The 18895-nt window shown below is 40.8% G+C and overlaps 1 protein-coding gene across 8 annotated transcripts in view; it reads left to right on the top strand.

The window, feature by feature from the left end:
* The window catches only part of qkia (QKI, KH domain containing, RNA binding a), a 72465-nt gene that overhangs the window by 44351 nt on the left and 9219 nt on the right, over positions 1–18895 (top strand). For all 8 annotated transcript variants that reach the window (XM_023951537.2, XM_078940476.1, XM_023951535.2 and 5 more), the window contains exon 5: positions 16361–16448. In XM_023951537.2, coding sequence (XP_023807305.1) covers positions 16361–16448 — 88 coding nt within the window. The remainder of the gene's footprint in view (positions 1–16360; positions 16449–18895) is intronic.

Here is an 18895-nt window from a genome sequence, read left to right on the forward strand (position 1 = left end):
AGTTTATGAGGTCATCACCGCGGTGATGCGGTTATCATCACACCCCTAGTTAACCTGCACTCATTGACTTTATAAGCTGGATATCTGAAGCAGGTCTCATCTTCTTTGTGTCTGGTATCCTTCTCCACCTCTCTGGTCTTGGTCTTGTGAACTCTTAAACTTTACATGAACTATGAGCTCTGAAGCATCGGCGAGGCGATGAAGCTGAAGCATAGAGGGAGAGATGTGTGGGAGAACATGATTGAGCTACTCTTTCAAGGGTGGATTTATTTGACTGATCCTTCCCTAGTGTACACACACACACACTTACACACACTGGCACCCAGAAACACAGAAAAAATGCACAATTTCAAAAAAAGAAAAAATACTTTCAAATGCCTGCACACAAACACACCCGCACACACACACACACACACTGATTGAAAGGCTCCTCTCATCCCTTGATTCCTTCGTTAAGACGCTCAAACCGACACTGCACTTTAGGTAACCTCCTGCTCAGAGAGCTGCAGCATATAGATAAATCCTGATAGGTCCACTTACCTTTTCTTCTTGTCCCTTGAATGGCTGGGGAGCAAAATAATCATTGAACTGTTGGCAAGCGTTGAAGCAGAATTCCAGATATATCAGAGTTTTCCAGCATTATGCAATCACCATCAGATCTGAACTTTCTGAGGAAAAATGCTCTCTTTTCAGTCAAGTTTCATTTTTAAATGTTCGTCTTTGCTGTTGTCCAGTGGCAGTTTGATTTGTGCATAAAAACCTAGTAATGTGTAAAAGTAAATTTTTTTCTAAATATTTTCCTGTCTGATGTAAAGGTTTTGACACATTCATGTGTCTTTTACCTCATAAAACCCTCATAAATTAACTTAAGGTTTTCTTAAAGCTCACGGAGCACATTTGTTTTTTATTTATTTATTAGTATCTTAAAGAAAAATCAGTCTTAGTTAATCAAAATAATGTATTTTTCCCTTTGTTTGGCACTTTGACATTGGAATCATTTATGGAACAGTAAGTTGTTTCTTTCTCATCTTAATGGTCACAATGAGCCTTTAAAAGAAGGGAAAATCTGGAAGAGAAAGTGCCGCAGGACTTTGGCTCTGGAGAGTGGAGCACGGGTTTCCATGAATGAAACTGTCACTGCAGAGAACAAAGTGATCCAGCGAGCGATCCGGGCAGACAGTGGCCTCAGGCTTCACTCTCCATTTTAGGATTGTGGAAATCCAGAGAAGTCCAACACGCTGCTCCCCCCCAGTGCTCTTTGTCCCCCACACATTCCCATCCATTCAATTCCTTTTTTTTTATTTGTTCATATATTTCTGGTGGAAATAATAGATTTATTTTATTTATTTTCTGGAATGATTCAAATTGAACAAAATATGTAAAGTTTTCCATCAGCTCCTAGTTTTTATTTATTTTTTTGCTGCTAAGATGAACCAGTCCGAGAGAAACCCTAAAGTATGTAGTGTTTCTGTCAAAGGCACACAGATGGACCTTAATGCATGCCAAGCTTGGCGATCTGTGGGGTGTTGTGTCTGTTCTCACTAGTATGCATCCGGCTTGGCAGAGTGCACAATGGCAGCCACATCAGAACTGACTGAGGATGGAAAGAAAGACGACGATGATGATGCAGACAACAAGAGCTGGATTTGAACAGTGGAAGGCTGTTCTAGGCGCTGTTTAACTGACTTTCTCCTTTTCTTTCCAGCTTCAATTCCTTCCTTCTGTCTTTGTGTCTGTGTCAGCAGTGTATGACAAATGAGTACAAAACACCATCTGGCTGCACCTACCCATGTGTGCCTCTCCAACTAATGATGTTTATTGTCTGTTGGGTTTACCTATCACCACCGTTCTCATCTTATTTACTCCATCTACCTTCTTTTTTGCGTTTTTATTCATGTGTGATATTCAATTAAATCTATATTTAGAAACTCTAATCTGCAATTGAACTTCATGAATTTACTTCTATTTTTAAGTCTATTTTTTGTTTGGTTAATTGAAGTATTTGTACAAAAATAGTAAGCCGTATCATTTGATTGCTAAATGATATTAAGTGCAGAAGTGTGTTTGTATTTGTGCCCTTTTCACATTCTAGACGGTTTTAGTCAACCCGTCCAGCTTCACCCCCCCCCCCCCAAAAGACTGTTATTACCTTCATCAGGCTAATGAAGGATCCGAATCGGATCATATTAACCTCCTGATCTCCTCCTCCCAGGACACCAAAGTTACAATAGGCTGGACTGCACTTTCCACTGCTCTCATTATATGTGTGTGTGTGTGTGTGTGTGTGTGCACAGTGAGCATCTAACCCACCTCCACATAGACCACACATCTCCCACAAGAATGTTAATCATCTCTTTAATTAGCTTCCTTGACTCGGTGAACTCTACTTATACGGCCAGACTACTGCGCCGTGTTCCTCTTTCTGTGCCGTCACCGTTTTATGCAGTCTTTAGGAGCTGTTCTCCTCTAAATGGTACATAATGTGTCCAAGAGACCGCGTGACCTTTGACCTTAAGCAATTGTTGCGCTTGTCTTCCACTTTCATCGTTATCCATCCTAATCCTCCCGTTTTAATCGTCTTCATCCGTCTAGTACTTACCAGAGACACACAGAGATGCAACCCACAGATGAACATTCAATCATTAAAAATCTGTTTATTCAGAAAGCAAGAAATGACAGATTTGTTTAGTTCAGTTTCGTCCAGATTATTCAGTGGTCAATTTGTTAAACTCTGTTTATTATGAGTGTTTTAAAATTGGCAAGAGATTCCAACAAAACCACAAAAATCAGTTTTTTGGGGTTTTTAACATGTTTATGTGGCGTTTTTTTGACGATAGAGAACATTTATCAAGAAAATTAGGCTTAAAATCACATTTCTGGGTATTTGTTTATTCAAATCGTTGTGAATCAGTAGCAGACGAACAAAAATGCCGTTTGACAACGCTTATTATTCAGCACGCCACAGACTCCCTGCTCAGCTCCATTCTGATGCATCCAAGTGTAGACGACTAGATCCATTTACATCTTTGTTTTCCATATCTTGGCTGGCATCAAACTCCAAACTGTGCTGCTGGATATTGGTTGATTGGAATGGCTCATTAAAGGTTAATTTCTGATTTATATTATATTATATTTTATTATATTATTTACAACACAGACGGTACACCAACTACTGAGGAAAATGTGTAATTCTTTAGTGTTTGACTGATGTCATACATGGGTCAACGGGATCTTCCAGTTTGACATTTTTATTTCTGCAGTTAAGAATGTTCTCAGGGGAGCGGGTTAGCTCTTGCCCAAAAGCCCCACCACCACCACCACCACCATTTTTCTCCTCCTCATCACCATCTGTCCATTCCTTCATATTTTCAGCTCTTTCTCTCCTGGGGGGCAGACAGGTGGCTCATAATCTAAGTAAACTGTAATCTTGTTGTGAACAACTTCCCTGATCCTCGCCACATTCCCACATCGTGCCTGACTATGGGGAAAAAAGCAGAACATGTTAACAATATGAAATGGGTTTTTGCAAGCACACCTCAGCGTTAAATACTGAATACATTAACACATTTTGAGCAGAACAATAGGTTCCTACACAATTCTAAATTCAGTTTAATATAATCTTTTACACTGCCTTAACTGTATTAGGAACTGACAAATGGGACAAATTTATATTGTTTAACTACAAAAAAGTGCACCTGATATTTAAGCATAAGGATTATTTAAATACAACAAGGAAGAGGAAAAGGATTGACAGACCCTTTTCACATTTGTCTAGATTTTTATTTTTGTTGGTTTGTCAGCTGTCTGACTTTGAGGCAAAGAATGAACTAAAGTCGGCTTTGACTGAAACAGACCGTTTTTTCCCAAACACTGTTGTTATATAAGTTTTTTTTTTTTTTTTTTTTTTTTTTTTTTTTTTACTATTCAGAAGCAGTTTCTTCGAGAAGCAGAAGGAAAAGCAGCTTCTTCAAGCTGCACATCCACCCAGAGGTGTACTGCCTGGATGCACTCAGTGACACAAGAACAACACACAGGGATGTGGGACTTAAATTCCACTCGCTGTTGTTTATTTCATCAGTCTGTTCATTCGCTTTGCCACAGAAAACACTGTGAGGAGTTTTGTGGTGACAGTAACACACAGTCACAGTCCATACCAGATTTTTTTTTTCCCCAAGACTGGGACAACAGAAAATATAGCAAGCATGAACTCCTTTTCCTCCCCATTGTTCACATCCATTACAGAGTTGTCGTGAATCCGCTGTCTTGTGTTGGATAGGCACAGTTGAATATCTTGGGAGTAAATGATTAAATTTTTTTATTTTTCCTGGAGGATGATTGCAAAAGGATCAGAGTTGTTTTTTTCCCATGTGTGATATTCTATTTTTGTAATGATTTAATGTTGCACCTGAGTCATGACGTGATGTTAAAGGCTCTGTTTTTGATGCCTGTAAATCAATAATAGAAGTGCTCATGTGTTGAGCCATTTGCTTTTACTTCTGCCCTCGTTTCTCTGCACTCCTTTGCACTCGGTGGCCAATCAGGGGGATTCGTGTCGCAAAAGAACCTGGGGGGAAATTCTAAGGAAAACAAAATGCACTCTGGGTTTGGCAATGCTCATGGTGACTTGCTCAGTGAAAAGACAAGGACAACAGATGTTCAGTGACGCTCTTGACATTCCCGACAGCTGATTGTTGGCTTGGTGTATGTAGGCCCCGAGGGAATTAGTCCCGTTACTTCCTCTGTCTCATTCATTTAAGTCAACCACAGTCCCCAGTGCACGTGTACTCTGTTTACATCGGCCCGCTGGGCCACTTGCAAAATTGCCTTTGCCACTTGTATTGTCCTTTTAATTTTAGTTTACACACTTTCTTGTGTACTTCACTCCCTAACATCCCAGGTCCCTAGAATTATTTTCAAAATTCCTCCTTCTTAATCCACCTGCTTGTGCGTGCCTGAAATTTAAGTGGGCAAATACACAACGCAGGAAAAGAGGCCTGCTAACGCTTCTCAGCCTGGACAATTTTAATCTGCCTTGGTCTTCCAGTGGTGGGGAAAGGGACCCTTCAGGCCCCTGGCCAATCTCTGCCTCTCTTTGAAGGTCCCCTTAATCCCCTTACAGAGAGCCAAGGAAAGGCAGAACTCTGCATACTCCTGTGGTTTGATTGCATGAGAGTGGAGGTTAGCACTCTCAATCTCTTCAGGCTCGATGCTGATTAAACCCTGGCCTCATCATCTCTCTGGCCCTTTGTCTCTTTATCTTTCATACATGCCACTCTAGACATGGTTCCCTCCACAGTAATGTCAGAACCTCCAAAGGGCGAGCCGCAAAAACCGAGCTTTAGCATCCATTAATCGAAAATAAACTCATACATGCACACCCCGCTTTGGTTCCTGCCTTTCCAAAGACTGTTCCAGGCAGAAAAATAGGATTGTAGTTTAGAGTTCGTCAAATTCAGTGACTATGGAGCTACCAGCATCACCAAAGGCTTTCATTTGTTCAGCCCCAAATGCCAGCTGTGAGTTGATGGGCCGCCCATGGTTCCTTCAGTGTTCCTTTTCTTCTTCTTTGGAAATCAAACTAACAAATGATCTGCGTTATAAGGCACACTTAAAAAGCTTTAATTTTTTTCAATAAATAACAGTGGGCCTTATTATCCAGAGCACTTGATGTATGCAGTCATTGTGGTTGTGATTGCTGATATCAGGAATTTTAAGAGGTCAGTCTGTTTTAATAGTTGCAAACAGGTTAGATGTTATTGTGAATACTCTAATGCAGTAACATGTAGTGGTGTTGGGCTGTGTTTTTTTACATGTCACTAACAAGGTTAGGAGTTACAGATATTGTGAATACTCTAATGCTGGCTTTTTCAGCCGAGCACAGGAAATTACTCATTTGAAAAACATTTACTATCACCAAGATGTCAGCTCTGTGTTCAGAAGCAATACATATTAACCAGTTTTTAGTCCTTAATTCTTGTTTTTTTCCGATTTGGATCGCTTTTCTCACAAAAAGCGGACTATTTGTTACGTGATGCGGCGCGATGCGCCCCATTTGTTTTTGTCCAAATGATGAAGCAAAAGGTTGTTTTAAAGAAGCGGGCGCAGTGATACAAAACATTTAAGCTAGGTGACCGGAACTTCTTTTTTCACCGTGCGGTTATCAGGTTTTAAAGCGCACCCAGCAGCCAATCAGAATCGAGGATTCACCCGGACCATGGTATAATATATATTAATAAACTGGAGGGAAAAACAACGTCCATTCTGTATAAACTCAGTTTCTTTCAGGAGCTCTCTTTTTTTCTATCAATATTGTTGAGCTTTAGGATTAAAAACCGACGTTTGTCTTTCCAGAGAAGCTCTGATAACACACTGTGTTAGAAATGACTAAATATCTTCTGTCTGACACAAAGTGTGGTAGACAGTGGAAAAGAAGACCGTGTGAATGCAGGCGTTCCTGTTTGAACGCTTGTTTAGGTTTAAAAGAATTCCACATTGACAAAGCCGGTTCTGCCTGGACTGATGTTTTACTGCTGCACAGACTGAAGACACTCAGGGAAGATGTCTCCAAAAGGCATTTCAAGCCCTGGATTGTAAATCTAGTGGACAGCTCGGTGTTCACACAATGCATTGACATGCATCCCCACATAGGTCTCGAGTGACCACTTGTGAACCAAAGATACATAGGAAAAATATGTGGGACTAGTGAGTGGCCCACAGAGGCAGGGCTCTGAGCTGTTTCAGACCTCTGGATTAAAAAGAAAAAATTTTTTTTTTTTTTGTGACTTCACATTCTTCTTTTAGGGGTTTTTATTTAAATAGAGGAGGCACCAATATTATTTACCATTTTTACGTCATTTTTCATTCACACGCATGTTTAGTTCTGAAATAAGACCTATATTGATCCAAATACCAAATCTTTTAAAAACATCTGTCACTGCTGATCAGGCTGCCAAGGACTCGAGCACCTGAACAAACCCAGAAACGGGCGTTCCTGCTCTCTTCCGTACATCCACATGTATGGGGAAGATGAAAATGATATTTTGAAATGGATTCTCAGATCTGTGTATAAAGAGACCGCTCCAGCGATCTGCTCGGAGTCAGGAGATCTGATGCAAATCCCGTGGAAATATTTAAAGCTCCCAAATCATCCCTGGCTAAATCCTTTCAAGATATTCCCTGCTTGATTGGATGGCATTAAAAGATGACAGCAGCGGAACAATACACAGTCTAGTGGTGTGATGGGTGGAAAAATAAGGCATGGGGGGATTGGGGAAAGGTAGAGAAAAGGTAAAAATGGAACTGAAAAGGTTGAATATGCTATGGATTGCAAGTGTAAATTTGATATGAAATAGGAAATGGAGTGGGGACAGAATTTTCTGGTAAGGCATAGAAAATGTGACAAAGGTTAGCTTCTGTTGGCCTGTGCAACGTGGTGTGATTGTGAAACAATCAACTTGATTTAATGTATTTGTAAAAAAAAAAAAAGGCTGCTGTATCTCCACAACCTTTTCGTTTGCTAGGTGTATTTTTCCTTCCTATTTATTTGCTTTAACCTTTCAAAGTAATTGCAGAATATGCAGTGTTAAGCTGGTTATGATTGAGAGGAAAAAAAACATTTATAGATCTGTTCTTTGTTCTCCATTTTTCTTTTATATTATTTTTTGTTGCTGGTAGCCTGAAGGGTTTCTGTTGAAGATCTGTGAAGATCTACTGAAGGGACAAACACAGTACAAGGCACAAAAAACGAAGCCGTTTCAGTTCACGGTATTCCATAAATACGGTTTCTTTTTTGTTTTTCTGTAGAAACTGCTTTTACGGTTAGATTTATCCAGGAATCTGTGCTAATGTTTGTTTTGCTATCAGCTTTAATAAACATTTCTCCTTATAGTTTTACAAAAACAGTTTTGGTTTGACTACAAGACCATAAGGACTGTGGATGAATCAGAGTTTAATAAACATCTACTTTATTTTTGGACCATGAGGCGCACCATTATAGGGCGCAGTGAGCAAAACATAGCAGTCCTATAACGTGATGTGACTACACCACCCATGATGCCTAGAGGCAGATGACTGGTCAGAGTCATTGATAATTTTTTTGTCACATTCCAGGGCTCCAGACTAACTTTTTTCACTAGGAGCACTGTGGCCCCTAAATGAAAAGGCACAACCTGAAAATTTAGGGGCGCATACCGTAAATCAACATGCAAACCAGATCTTCTAATTTCCACTGTATTATAAATACACTAAATAAAATAAATAAAGTAAATAAATAATTTAATTATAGATGCAAAAATTACAATCTGCTTTTTCAAATTCAGTGTCAGATTTTATTCTGCACTTTTGAAGATGCAACAAGAAGGTAAACTGACAGCAGCATCGCTGTCATGACAGAAAAAATAGTAAACAAAATACCATAAATTTAGAATAAAAAAAGTTTTTAGTAACAAGTGATTACCGTAATAACCTTTCGGTCATTTCACAGTTAAGAACAATACTTAAATGTATGTAAACATTAGGGGATGGAAATTCATGTTGGCGACACCAAATAGGTGCAGCCAAGATGCACAATAATTTGAGATCACCCAGATGGACGTAACGCTGCACAGATCACCTGGTGTGAGACATATTTTTGTTTTTGCTCTAACATCACCTGTCAATCAAAACCAAAATATCACCAGAAAGGGGAGGAAGCAAGACCCCAACCTGACCAAACACAGCTGGAAATTTAGTACTGAACTGACTGAAAGCTGCCCTACAGACTACAAAACAATGCATTATGGGACATGCGTCCTGATGGGTTTTTGTAGTTCACTGATCAATTAAAATAATTTAAAATACCAACTGATTAAAAAAAGGCTACATACATCACAAAACATTGAAATAATTATAAAAGATGTAATATCACAGATCATACTTAGGGGGAGAGGCATAATTATTAAATTGAATGTTAAGGACAACTCCAACTTACTGTTGCAGCTTCGCCTTCATGCCCCCCCCCCCCCCCCCCTCATCTCAAACACGTCTATCGTTGCATTTTCCACACGTGTTTTAAGTGCGTCTAAGACTAAATCGTGTTGTCGCTCACACGTGTTTATGTTCGAGCCCCGTTAGCTGTCACGCATGTAGGTGTGGGACATTTATGCTCCTCAGCTGACCATCTCCCGCGGGAGCGGTGTGCTGTCGTTACAGCCGTGCATGAGAGCCGTGGTTTGCTTCGCGAGTTTGAGACCCCTGCTGTACACTCTGGCACTGGTACACTAGCCGCAGGTCGAAAGAACGAATCAATAGTTCGCTTGCTCATAGCTCAGACGCACATATCAGGTTGTGATGATTTGTCTCCGTTTCCTTCCCACAGACGTTAACGCGCACTCGATTATCTCTAGGCCCCGCCCCTCCACATATTTTAGCCACTTGCAGTGACTTTCCCTATTCTTCTCACACGCATTGGCCGCCTCAGGCATCACTCAATGACATGCGAGTGTGCGCTCGCGTGTGCTCCAGTCTCACGAGTGTGTGTGTGTCTGTCTGCGTGCGTGTGGGCTCGCGTCTCATTGATGATTTCATTGCTCATTTCATTGATCATTGACGGGCCGCTTCCACGTTTAATGAATTAAAAAATACGGAGGGTGGGGGAGGCAAATTTACTGGTCGCGCATGTGCGACTGGATGTAAAATTCAGTCGCACAGTCTCAAATTTTGGTCGCAAAATGCGAGCAAATGGTCGCAGTCTGGAGCCCTGCATTCTCATTTGCCTGTTTTATGTACAACAGTTAGCTGTTGTTTAGAGTGCAACAAGACAAAAAGGCCAACTTAAATGACAAAAGCTCTCAACATTGTTAGGATGTTTAACACATGAAATACTAAACTATACTCTCACATTTAAAATAAATTATGTTGAAGCACAGTATGGTTGTCTCCGCCAGGCTCCTGACTACAGTAGCCGTAACGTTCCAACAATCCATCAACCGGTCCACCTTTGTAGTTAACCAAAGTCGTACGAAAACATTTTGACAGATTTCTGAGCGCCGACTACCACAGAAAATCAGTTTGAGATTATTAAGCACAACCAGAGTTCAAACATAAGGCGTTGATTTTTCAAAATCAAAATGAAGGGTCAGGCCTGCGCAATAGAATGTAAATTTACCGTTATCGCAATATCAAGCTGTGCAATATGCATATAGCAAAATACGGCGAAAATCACAATCAATGGTTACCTCAAATATGGTAAAACAATCTTATAGCAGCTTGAAGTATTTAACGAAACAAAGAAATTCCTTTACGCATTTGACCAATCGAATGGACTCCTTTCCATCATAGACCAATCAGATGAAGCCCTTTTATGTTAGATGCTCGTCTCCTATGTAGATGGGGATCATTTGGAATTTAATTTTTAAACTGCTGCAGTGAAATGAAAATTATGTTTTTTTGATTGTTTTGCTATATGTTCATATACCGCAAGTTATAATATTAATCGCTATTATCGCATATTGCAAGTTTTCCTCATATGGAACAGCCCTATAAAGGATTCAAAGGACGAATTGTGGTCTGAAAAATACGGTACGTCTGCAGTGTTGTGGAAATCTGTCAGTTTACCGGCTCATTTCCACCATGAGAAGCCACTAAGTTGACCAATTAATGGACCAGGTTATTGGAAAGTAAAACGAAACATCTTTTTTTGTTAGTTTTTTTTTTAAATATGAATTTTGTCAAACTGATTCGGCTTTGAACCTTAAGAGGGATCAAAGTGTTAACAGTTGAATCTCTGTTGTCTTCGTTTTTCAGTAAATTCCGTTGTGGAAATTGGAGTTGTTTTTTTATGACTTGTTTTAAAAACTTCCGCTAACATGCATCCAAAAAATCTTTCCAAACTAAATGCTCGTCTGAGTGTTGTCACTAATGAAATGGCGTTAGCACTTGTGAGCTCCTACATGTTGTAGAAACAGAATTATTAACAGACAGGTTACTTCCTCGCTTTGTAATCTGACACTTTGTACTGTACCTCACTAAACTGTGTGATTGACTAAATAATGGGGCGGGGCCACTGCGATACCTTCATAGTAATCTGACTGGATTCTGCTGCAGTTTTATGCTAATGAGCTGGCGTGTCGGTGGTTTAGCATGACTAATGGCTCGCTGCAAACAGAGGTGTCTGAGTAAAGAATACAGAGACTTCACAAGGGGGTTGTGAAAGAAGAAGACAGCAAAAAGGGGAGGGGGAGGCAGGAAATTGGATTGTAATCTGATGGACAGATATGTTTACAAAAGTTCAGGATCCAAGCAGAAGAAAGAAAACAACATTTATAAGCAGCTATAGTGCAGCACATGCTTATTTGTTAAACTGCTTCTAAATATATATGTTTTCCACTTTACATTAGATTTATGCATTTAAAAAAAGCACTTTGTCTATTCTGTTTTATGTGCATAAGTCTTTTATTTCCCTTGTGACAGTAAAGTAAAAAAAAGTAATAAAGGAAATGGTCGTTTAGTATGCAGATTTTTGTTTTCCAATTCTATTTTTTTCTGTTTGCTTCTAGAAAGAAAAGTGGCGTCATGTTTGTGGTGCTCCTTGATGCCGTTATCTGGGTTCTTTGCTTTGGTGGATTTGAGTAAAAATGAATATTTTGCTGGTTATTTATTTGGAGCAGTGATGTTCTTAATCTTCCGAAACGTTCTCGGTGTTCCCCTTCCTCTAACCCTCTGCTTCTGAAAACTGTGAAAATTGTTAATAAGTCATCTTGACAGCTTGGGAAGAGTAATCGTTTCCCTCCAGATGTTAAAGTTTGGGAAGGAATTAAGGGGAAAGAGGGAGGGGAAGGGAGCAGGCGGGAAAAAGCAGCTGCTGCCACAACCAGTTCCACCCAACTACATGAAGTCATCTGCTCCTCCCTGCCCACAGCTCCTTATATCACCTCCTTTTCTCCACTCTGCTCAGTTTTTTTTCCTCCCTTCTTATTCTCACTTCTACACATACAGCCCCCCCCCCATGTGTCCCAAGAGACAGCCAGGGCAGGCTGTGTTTACTGCTGAGGTAATTGGAGTAGTTTGGAGAGAGTCTGACCTTTGCCCGGCGAAGGCCGAAGATGTGTGTGTGCGCATACATGTGTGCATACGCCTGTTTCTCATGACTGGCAGTGAGGCCAGCGAAGGAAAGTAGGCCTCAGCCAGTGTCGGCCCACACGGGAGCAGACAAATTGGCTTTTACTACGCTGTCTTTCTTTTTGTCTCATGTTGTTCAGTTCTTCCATCCTCCTCCTTCCACCTTTCACTCCTCTCTGGCCTGTTCTTGAGCTCCTTTCCTGTTCTTCCATCAAAGGCCTGAGAATGTTTCTACAGCTTTGTCCAGCCGCTTGCTATGGTTTTGGAGAAGAAGATTAAATTTGGCTCTTGAGTGAGTTAAGATCCAGATTTATTTCAACAACCCCCCACCCCCGTTAAACAAAATCAGTAGTGTGTGACAGAGATGCTCCGTCCCTCCATCTGAGCGAGCACGCATCCACTTCACAAACCTTTTTGTTGTCAAACCATCCTTTCTGGCTGATCATTTCTCGTCATTTTCACAGTTTAGACCATTGACTGTAAATGAAAACTGGACTGAGTGACCCCTCCCCCTGGCGTTCCAAACAGGAAGTACCGGTGCTGGTTCCAAGCAGTCAAAATCCTATAGGCTTCTATAGACAGAAATGGCTTTTACCCATTCATTATATTTATTACTATGACCATTCTTGCTTGGTTACCTTTTTTTTTTTAGCATACCCTTGCTAATCCTAAATTTTTTTCACAATCTTCTGTCATGCAGGTTATTCAAGTCATAAACCGGCCAATCAGATGCCTCCTATACAGTCGGTGGTGCCTGCTGGCCCCCACGTCCAATGTTTGATTGACAGATTCTCCCGAGCCCACTTTCAAGTGGAAGGGGTGTGGCATTCTAACAATCTCACTGTTTATTGGAGAGAGTGGTTGCTGTTAAAATGTTGGCTTAGACCGCCTCAGTTCATTGCTTACTGGGGTCGTCTGGCTCCAACATGGCGACCTCCATAACCTAAAAAGGCCACTGAACTGACTTCATTTTGTTGAAGCCGTATGCAAGTCTTTTTCTATGGGTAAAGTTTTTCTTCTTACATTTAAAAAAAAAAAAAAAAAAAAAGAATTGTAATTGAATTAAATGTGTATGCACTGCTGTACATGTATGTATAGTAAAGTGCCTATGCGATCAATGTCTGTCCAGCACAGAAGAATCGAGTTTGTGGTTTTTTCAGAGAAATGTTTAGACTTATTTAAAGGGCTTGGTGTTGTTGTGTTGGTGGTCATTTTGCCCTCTTTCATGTTTTTTTGTACATCCCATTGATTTGATTTAAAGGAAAATAGAAAAACCTACTTTGGCTCAGCAGTGCCAAGCATTCCAATGGGTTTTCATGCATCAGATGACGTACGTCATGGCGGGTTTGTCAGGGAGGCGGCGAGACACGACTCACCTACTTCGGCTCATCCCTCCCCCCTTACCTCACCCCTCTGTCCTGCTTGCCCCTGATAGCTTTTACCGCTCTGCTGATTTCACAAATAGGCCTCATTGATCGAATCTGATTCTTGTGGATAGAGCAGCTTCATTGAGTGGCTTTTTTTTAAACTGATAGACAGCAGCACAAGGGTGTGTGAATGTGTTACATACACACTTGTGTGAATGTTAGGGATAAGTGAAAACTTCCTCCTCTCGTTCTGTAATCCAGCAGCTCTTCCTCCCCGGGGTATTCCTGCAGCTAGATTACTGCAGACACTTACAGCTTGTCTACACGCAGACTAGCTGTGGCTTTCCCACAGTTAATGTTTTATTATGGGCTGTGCACGCTGGCTGAGGAGTGTGTTAATTGTAAAAATACCTTGAGTGAAGCAGCATTTTACTATTAACTGCTCTCCCAGTTGCTGTTCACCATCGATTTATTCCAGCTTTTATGGCGGAAGGGAAGAACCACTCTACCTGAGGCTCATTTAGTTGCTCCAGCTCCTCCATAGCGTTATCAGCAGCGCCATCTTTTGTCCTTTTTCTTTTTTTTTGTCTTTCAAACTTTATGCAGTCATTTTGAGTGATGTTACTGTGTGGCTTTTCCCACTGTGTAAATATTGCTGTCATTTTCTAAGAGAACAATGAATGCTTTCGTTTATTCTGCAGCTGAAAAATAGAATTTCCAGGAAGATTATGAGCTCCACCGGCGTCTCTTCACTAAAAATACACCGGTTTACACACACATTCCGTTCTAACCGCTTCACCTGAGCTTTTCCTTGTTTGCCATCTGCTTGAATATAATTCAGAGTTGGCTGTTTGGGGACTCCTTCCTACTCTGTACCCTCATAACCCCCCACAAACCCAGCAACACGCAAAAGCTGCAGCATTTACCCAGCATGCATTTGTGCTCATCTGCATCTCTTGGATCAAACCTTTAAATATTCCTGTCACCCAAGGAATAATAGCTAAAGTAGTTCTGGTGAAAACAAATCAGACAAAAACTCCCCTTAGTTTTTATTTATAATTTCAGTTATTGATTTTCACTGCTGTTTTTGAGGAATTGCTGCAATGTTAAGTCTGACCTACAATTAATTTAGAAAACTATTAATTAACCTAGGTTAGTCTAGGGAGACAGCAGGCTTTTGTGCTCATTAATAATTGTGGCGAGTGCGATTTCCGCAGTGCGTTTGTTGTTTATGCAGCTTTCCGGTGACGGGGGCCACAGATAAATCCCTCATCCATTGTAGTCACTACAAACGAGAAAAACCAGCGTTCAGCCCTCTGATTTATTGTGACTTAATGTTCTGGGTTTACTTGACCCAGTTAGAGACACAAATCAATTAAAAAAATGTTTGTTTCAGAAGAATTATTAGTTATTGCAGACTCTTCTTTCAATTAGTTGTCATATAAAGTTGTTGTGGTCAAGGTTTTATTATTTTTCAAGGGATAAAATGACAAGGATTGGTATGTTTGCATACATTTCTGTCTGCACAACCGACAGATTCTCCAATATTGTGTGTACTTTTGCTGACATTAGGGTTACTGCATTTACTATATTTTTAAGGTGGATTTAATAGTCCATGCTGGCCATGGACTAATTGCTTATTGACCATTTTGATGTTCAGCCATCAGTTTTGTTGGGTCCAAGTGTTCCTGTTTTTGATTTGGTCTAAATCAGTCACACATTAACACTTTTTTTATTTGAACAGCAGCAGTTCTGAGGATTTGCGGTTTCTGAAAACCTTTTCCCCCTCCCTCTCACTTCCTCCAAAAAAATCTAAGAACTACACCTGAGGCTGCAGGTGAGCACAGATTGCAAGGGAGGAGTTATGACTGAACAAATCCAGATCCAATCTCAACGATCTATTTTTCTGGTCTGTGGGGAAAAACACGACAAAGATGAGGGCCAGTTTGGCTTCCCATTCTACAGAATCATGATTGCACCACCTCAGATACGACTGTCTTCGGTACCAACAACCCACGGGGAATCAAATGCAGCTTTAAAACATTAAGTAACTCTAGAGGAGCAACGGTCAGTCGGGGGGTTAGCATAAACGACAGGTCTGTAGTTAAAATGTCTTTGTTTGTTTTAAAGTGTTGCCGTGGTTTTTATGCTGAATACTACGCTTTATTTCTAACCTCAAAAACATAAACTGGTAACTGTTTTAACCACAGAAACAGCTTGAAGCCATGAAATCAAAGTTCACTAAGGCTTGACCTGAGGTCAGCTGGGGTCACTGTCTTGATTTTTGGAAATAAACAGAGAAAAGTCTCCGCTTGAGTCATGACGTGCTACCTTGTGTGTTGTCATGGTTATTGAATGTTCAGTCGCTCCAGAGGAAATGGAGTTTGGGGGTGGAGAGGCAACGCAGGAAAGCATGGGGAGAGGAATAAATGGGTGTGAGTGGGAGGAGGGGGGGGTGCTATCTTAATTGCTTTCCGTGAATAATTTCAGTCCTCTAATTTGGCGATAATGACAGTGGCTGCTGCTTTTGTATTTATTTATCCAAACATTAATTGACAGCAGTGACATTAGCCAGGACGGTTATTGCGTATTTGATTGCGCACATGGGAGTAAAGAAAATTACAGCAATTATCATTCTGATATGGATTATGAATATATATTCTCCCATTTAATGTCTCTGTCAGCATTAAGGCATTCTGCCATGACAAAAGCGTTTAACAACCACCATCTTTGTTTTCCTGAATTCCATCCAACAGGTGTTTTTACCCAAAGAGCTCAGCTGCCCCATTGTGCTTTTATGACTAACATTTACACTGACATGGGGATCCTCGCAGACACGATCTGTAAAGGCGTTTTTTTCTTTTTTTTCTCTGCTCCTGAATCTTTCTTCTCTACAGGCGGAGGGCGAAGACAACTTGAAGAAGATGCAGCTGATGGAGTTGGCCATCCTTAATGGAACATATAGAGACAACAATATCAAAACACGTAAGTGAACTGCAGTTCTGAAGAGATCCTGTCTCTGCATAAAGTACACTCACTCAGAATTATACACCGCCGGTCTTTAACCCTTTAACACTGGCTCCACCTGAAGAAGGCGCTCTTCGACATACTGGAACTCTTCCACTATTTACGCGGTCAACGTGAATCGGCTGATTCTGACGGGGAGAAAACCGGCTTTTCACAGAATTTCGCAGAATTTGCGTTGGTGATGTAAACGCTTCACCACTGTTCATTGCTACGTATCAGCGCCAGGCTTCTTTTCTCCGTTCAGGAGTTGAAGGAATGAAATGCGTGGACGGTTAAAGAGTTTCGGTAGTCAAAAGAATGGCGAAGCTCCGGCGTCAAAGTCCCACTCCGATCATCTTTTGAGCCCTTTTAAAAGCATTCCCAGTAGTCTTTTAATTCCGATTTATGCTGTTTATTTTTTTATTTTTTTTTGATGTAGTTAAAAAAAACGACCTGTATCATTATTTAGGACCAAGTTTCTCCAGAGCGGCTGTAGTTCATTGGAAAACTACATCCTGCTCGTTTTCCCCCCATCCCCATTGTAGAGAGCTATGAGCTGGGAGCTTGTTGCCCCTCCCAGCGTATTTTCTGTGTCACAAACAACCTCTGTTTCAAACTGCCTTTTTTTTTTTTTGTCTGGTAATGATTAAAATTTTTTAAAATATATCTTGATCAACAAAAGGCCACAAAAACAAACATTGATGTTCTTCTAATTACCATAACTCTTCAACAATTTAAAAGCGTCGAAAACTCAGCTCAGTGGCCTCGTGGTAGAGTGTCCGCCCTGTGACTGGAAGGTCGTGAGTTCGAATCCAGGCCGAGTCATACTAAAGACTCTAAAAATGGGACCCAATGTCTCCCCGCTGGTTGACACTCAGGATTAAGGAGTTGGATTGGGGGGTTAATCCACCAAATGGTTCCCGAGCTCACTGCTCATCCCCAGGGATGGGTCAAATGCGGAGAACAAATTTCACACACCTAGGTGTGTGACAGCTAATGGTACTTTAACTTTAGTTAACAGTAGTGGAATGTTTACGCACTCAACGTAAAGCGCAAATCCACTTATCTTCATGTCAGAATCTGCTGGTATCTCGTTAATTGCGTAGCTGTTTCGAAGAGTTTAGTTGCTCAAATAGTGACGCTCCGGTGTTTAAGGGTTAACAGGACGGTTGGACATTGTTTCTGTTGATATTTAGCCTGAAAAACTCGTCATTTTTTTCGTCATTTGTCTTTTAAAACAAAAATGTATCTGCATATTGCCTTTGTACTCTTAACTGACATATCTGCCTAAGGCAGATGATGATCATAACACAGGCAGCAGTTTTGTTTGATCACGTATAGAAAACTGCAGAGTATTTGACTGCTTTGTAATTCAGCCAGCGGAAGAATGTAGTAACAAGCCGAACGGGGATTATTATGGCAAGGAACAAAAGAAATCCCACTTTTTCTGCAGGAAACGCTAACCTGCTCATTATTAACCAACACTTTCTTCAGTCATATTGGTTCTCTCTTAAACAATCAGTTTCTGCCCGTGAGAAGATCTTCTATTCTATCCTCCACATATCTGTCCTTCAACATCCATCCATGCTCCCTCCTCCCCTGCAGCCTTCATATGTATTCTCCTCTTTATTGCTTTAAGCTGTCACATCGCTGCACCCCACACATATTTTGCATGTCGGTCTGTAAATCATATTTTCTTTAGCAGTTTCAAACTCTGCATGCTGGTTTTGACCCCCAAATCAAAACAACAAAATCTGCTTTAAAAGTAAAACCCTAATGAGTGCAATCTGTCCCTGTGGGCTGAAACCCAAGACAGTTATTGATTTGAGAGTCGACTCCAAAAAGCTTTTTGTTTGTCGGGATGGAAATCTTTTAGGAGCGTGATTTATTTGACACGCTCGCCAGGAAATAGGTATGGAAGCTAATTCATAGTTTAGCATAAACTGACTGCTGAATTTGCTCACAATCGATATTTCTTCAAACTTTTTTAAATGACTCCAGGTTGGCACAAACATGAATTCTGCATTCTTTTTATCGTCTTTCCTTTAATGTGAAACTACTGGCATGCGTGTCGTAGACTTCACTGATGCCATCTCCATGAGATGAATGTGTAGCTGCTGTGGGGTTCGGTTTGCTTCCAGAGCTTTTGGGGGGAAATTGTTGTGGTTTGGTGTTGGTTTTTTGTTTCATTAGATTTTTTTATTTTTTTATTTCTTTGGCTGTTTTGGTTTTTGCAGCAAAATGTGGCTTTTGTGGATCATCACCATGATCATTGCATGGACTAAATTTGCTCCTCTTCTCTCCTCTCCCTTCCTCCCCTCCCCTCTGTCACTTCCTTTTCACCCTTCTGCCCCCCCTCCTGTATTTTTACCCTCCACTGATCATTTGTGATGATGGTCGACCACACTGCACTCCTCTCTCTCTCT

The sequence above is a fragment of the Oryzias latipes genome, chromosome 22 (genome assembly GCF_053564925.1).
Source record: "Oryzias latipes strain Hd-rR chromosome 22, Olatipes_Hd-rR_3.1".
Lineage (NCBI taxonomy): Eukaryota > Metazoa > Chordata > Actinopteri > Beloniformes > Adrianichthyidae > Oryzias > Oryzias latipes.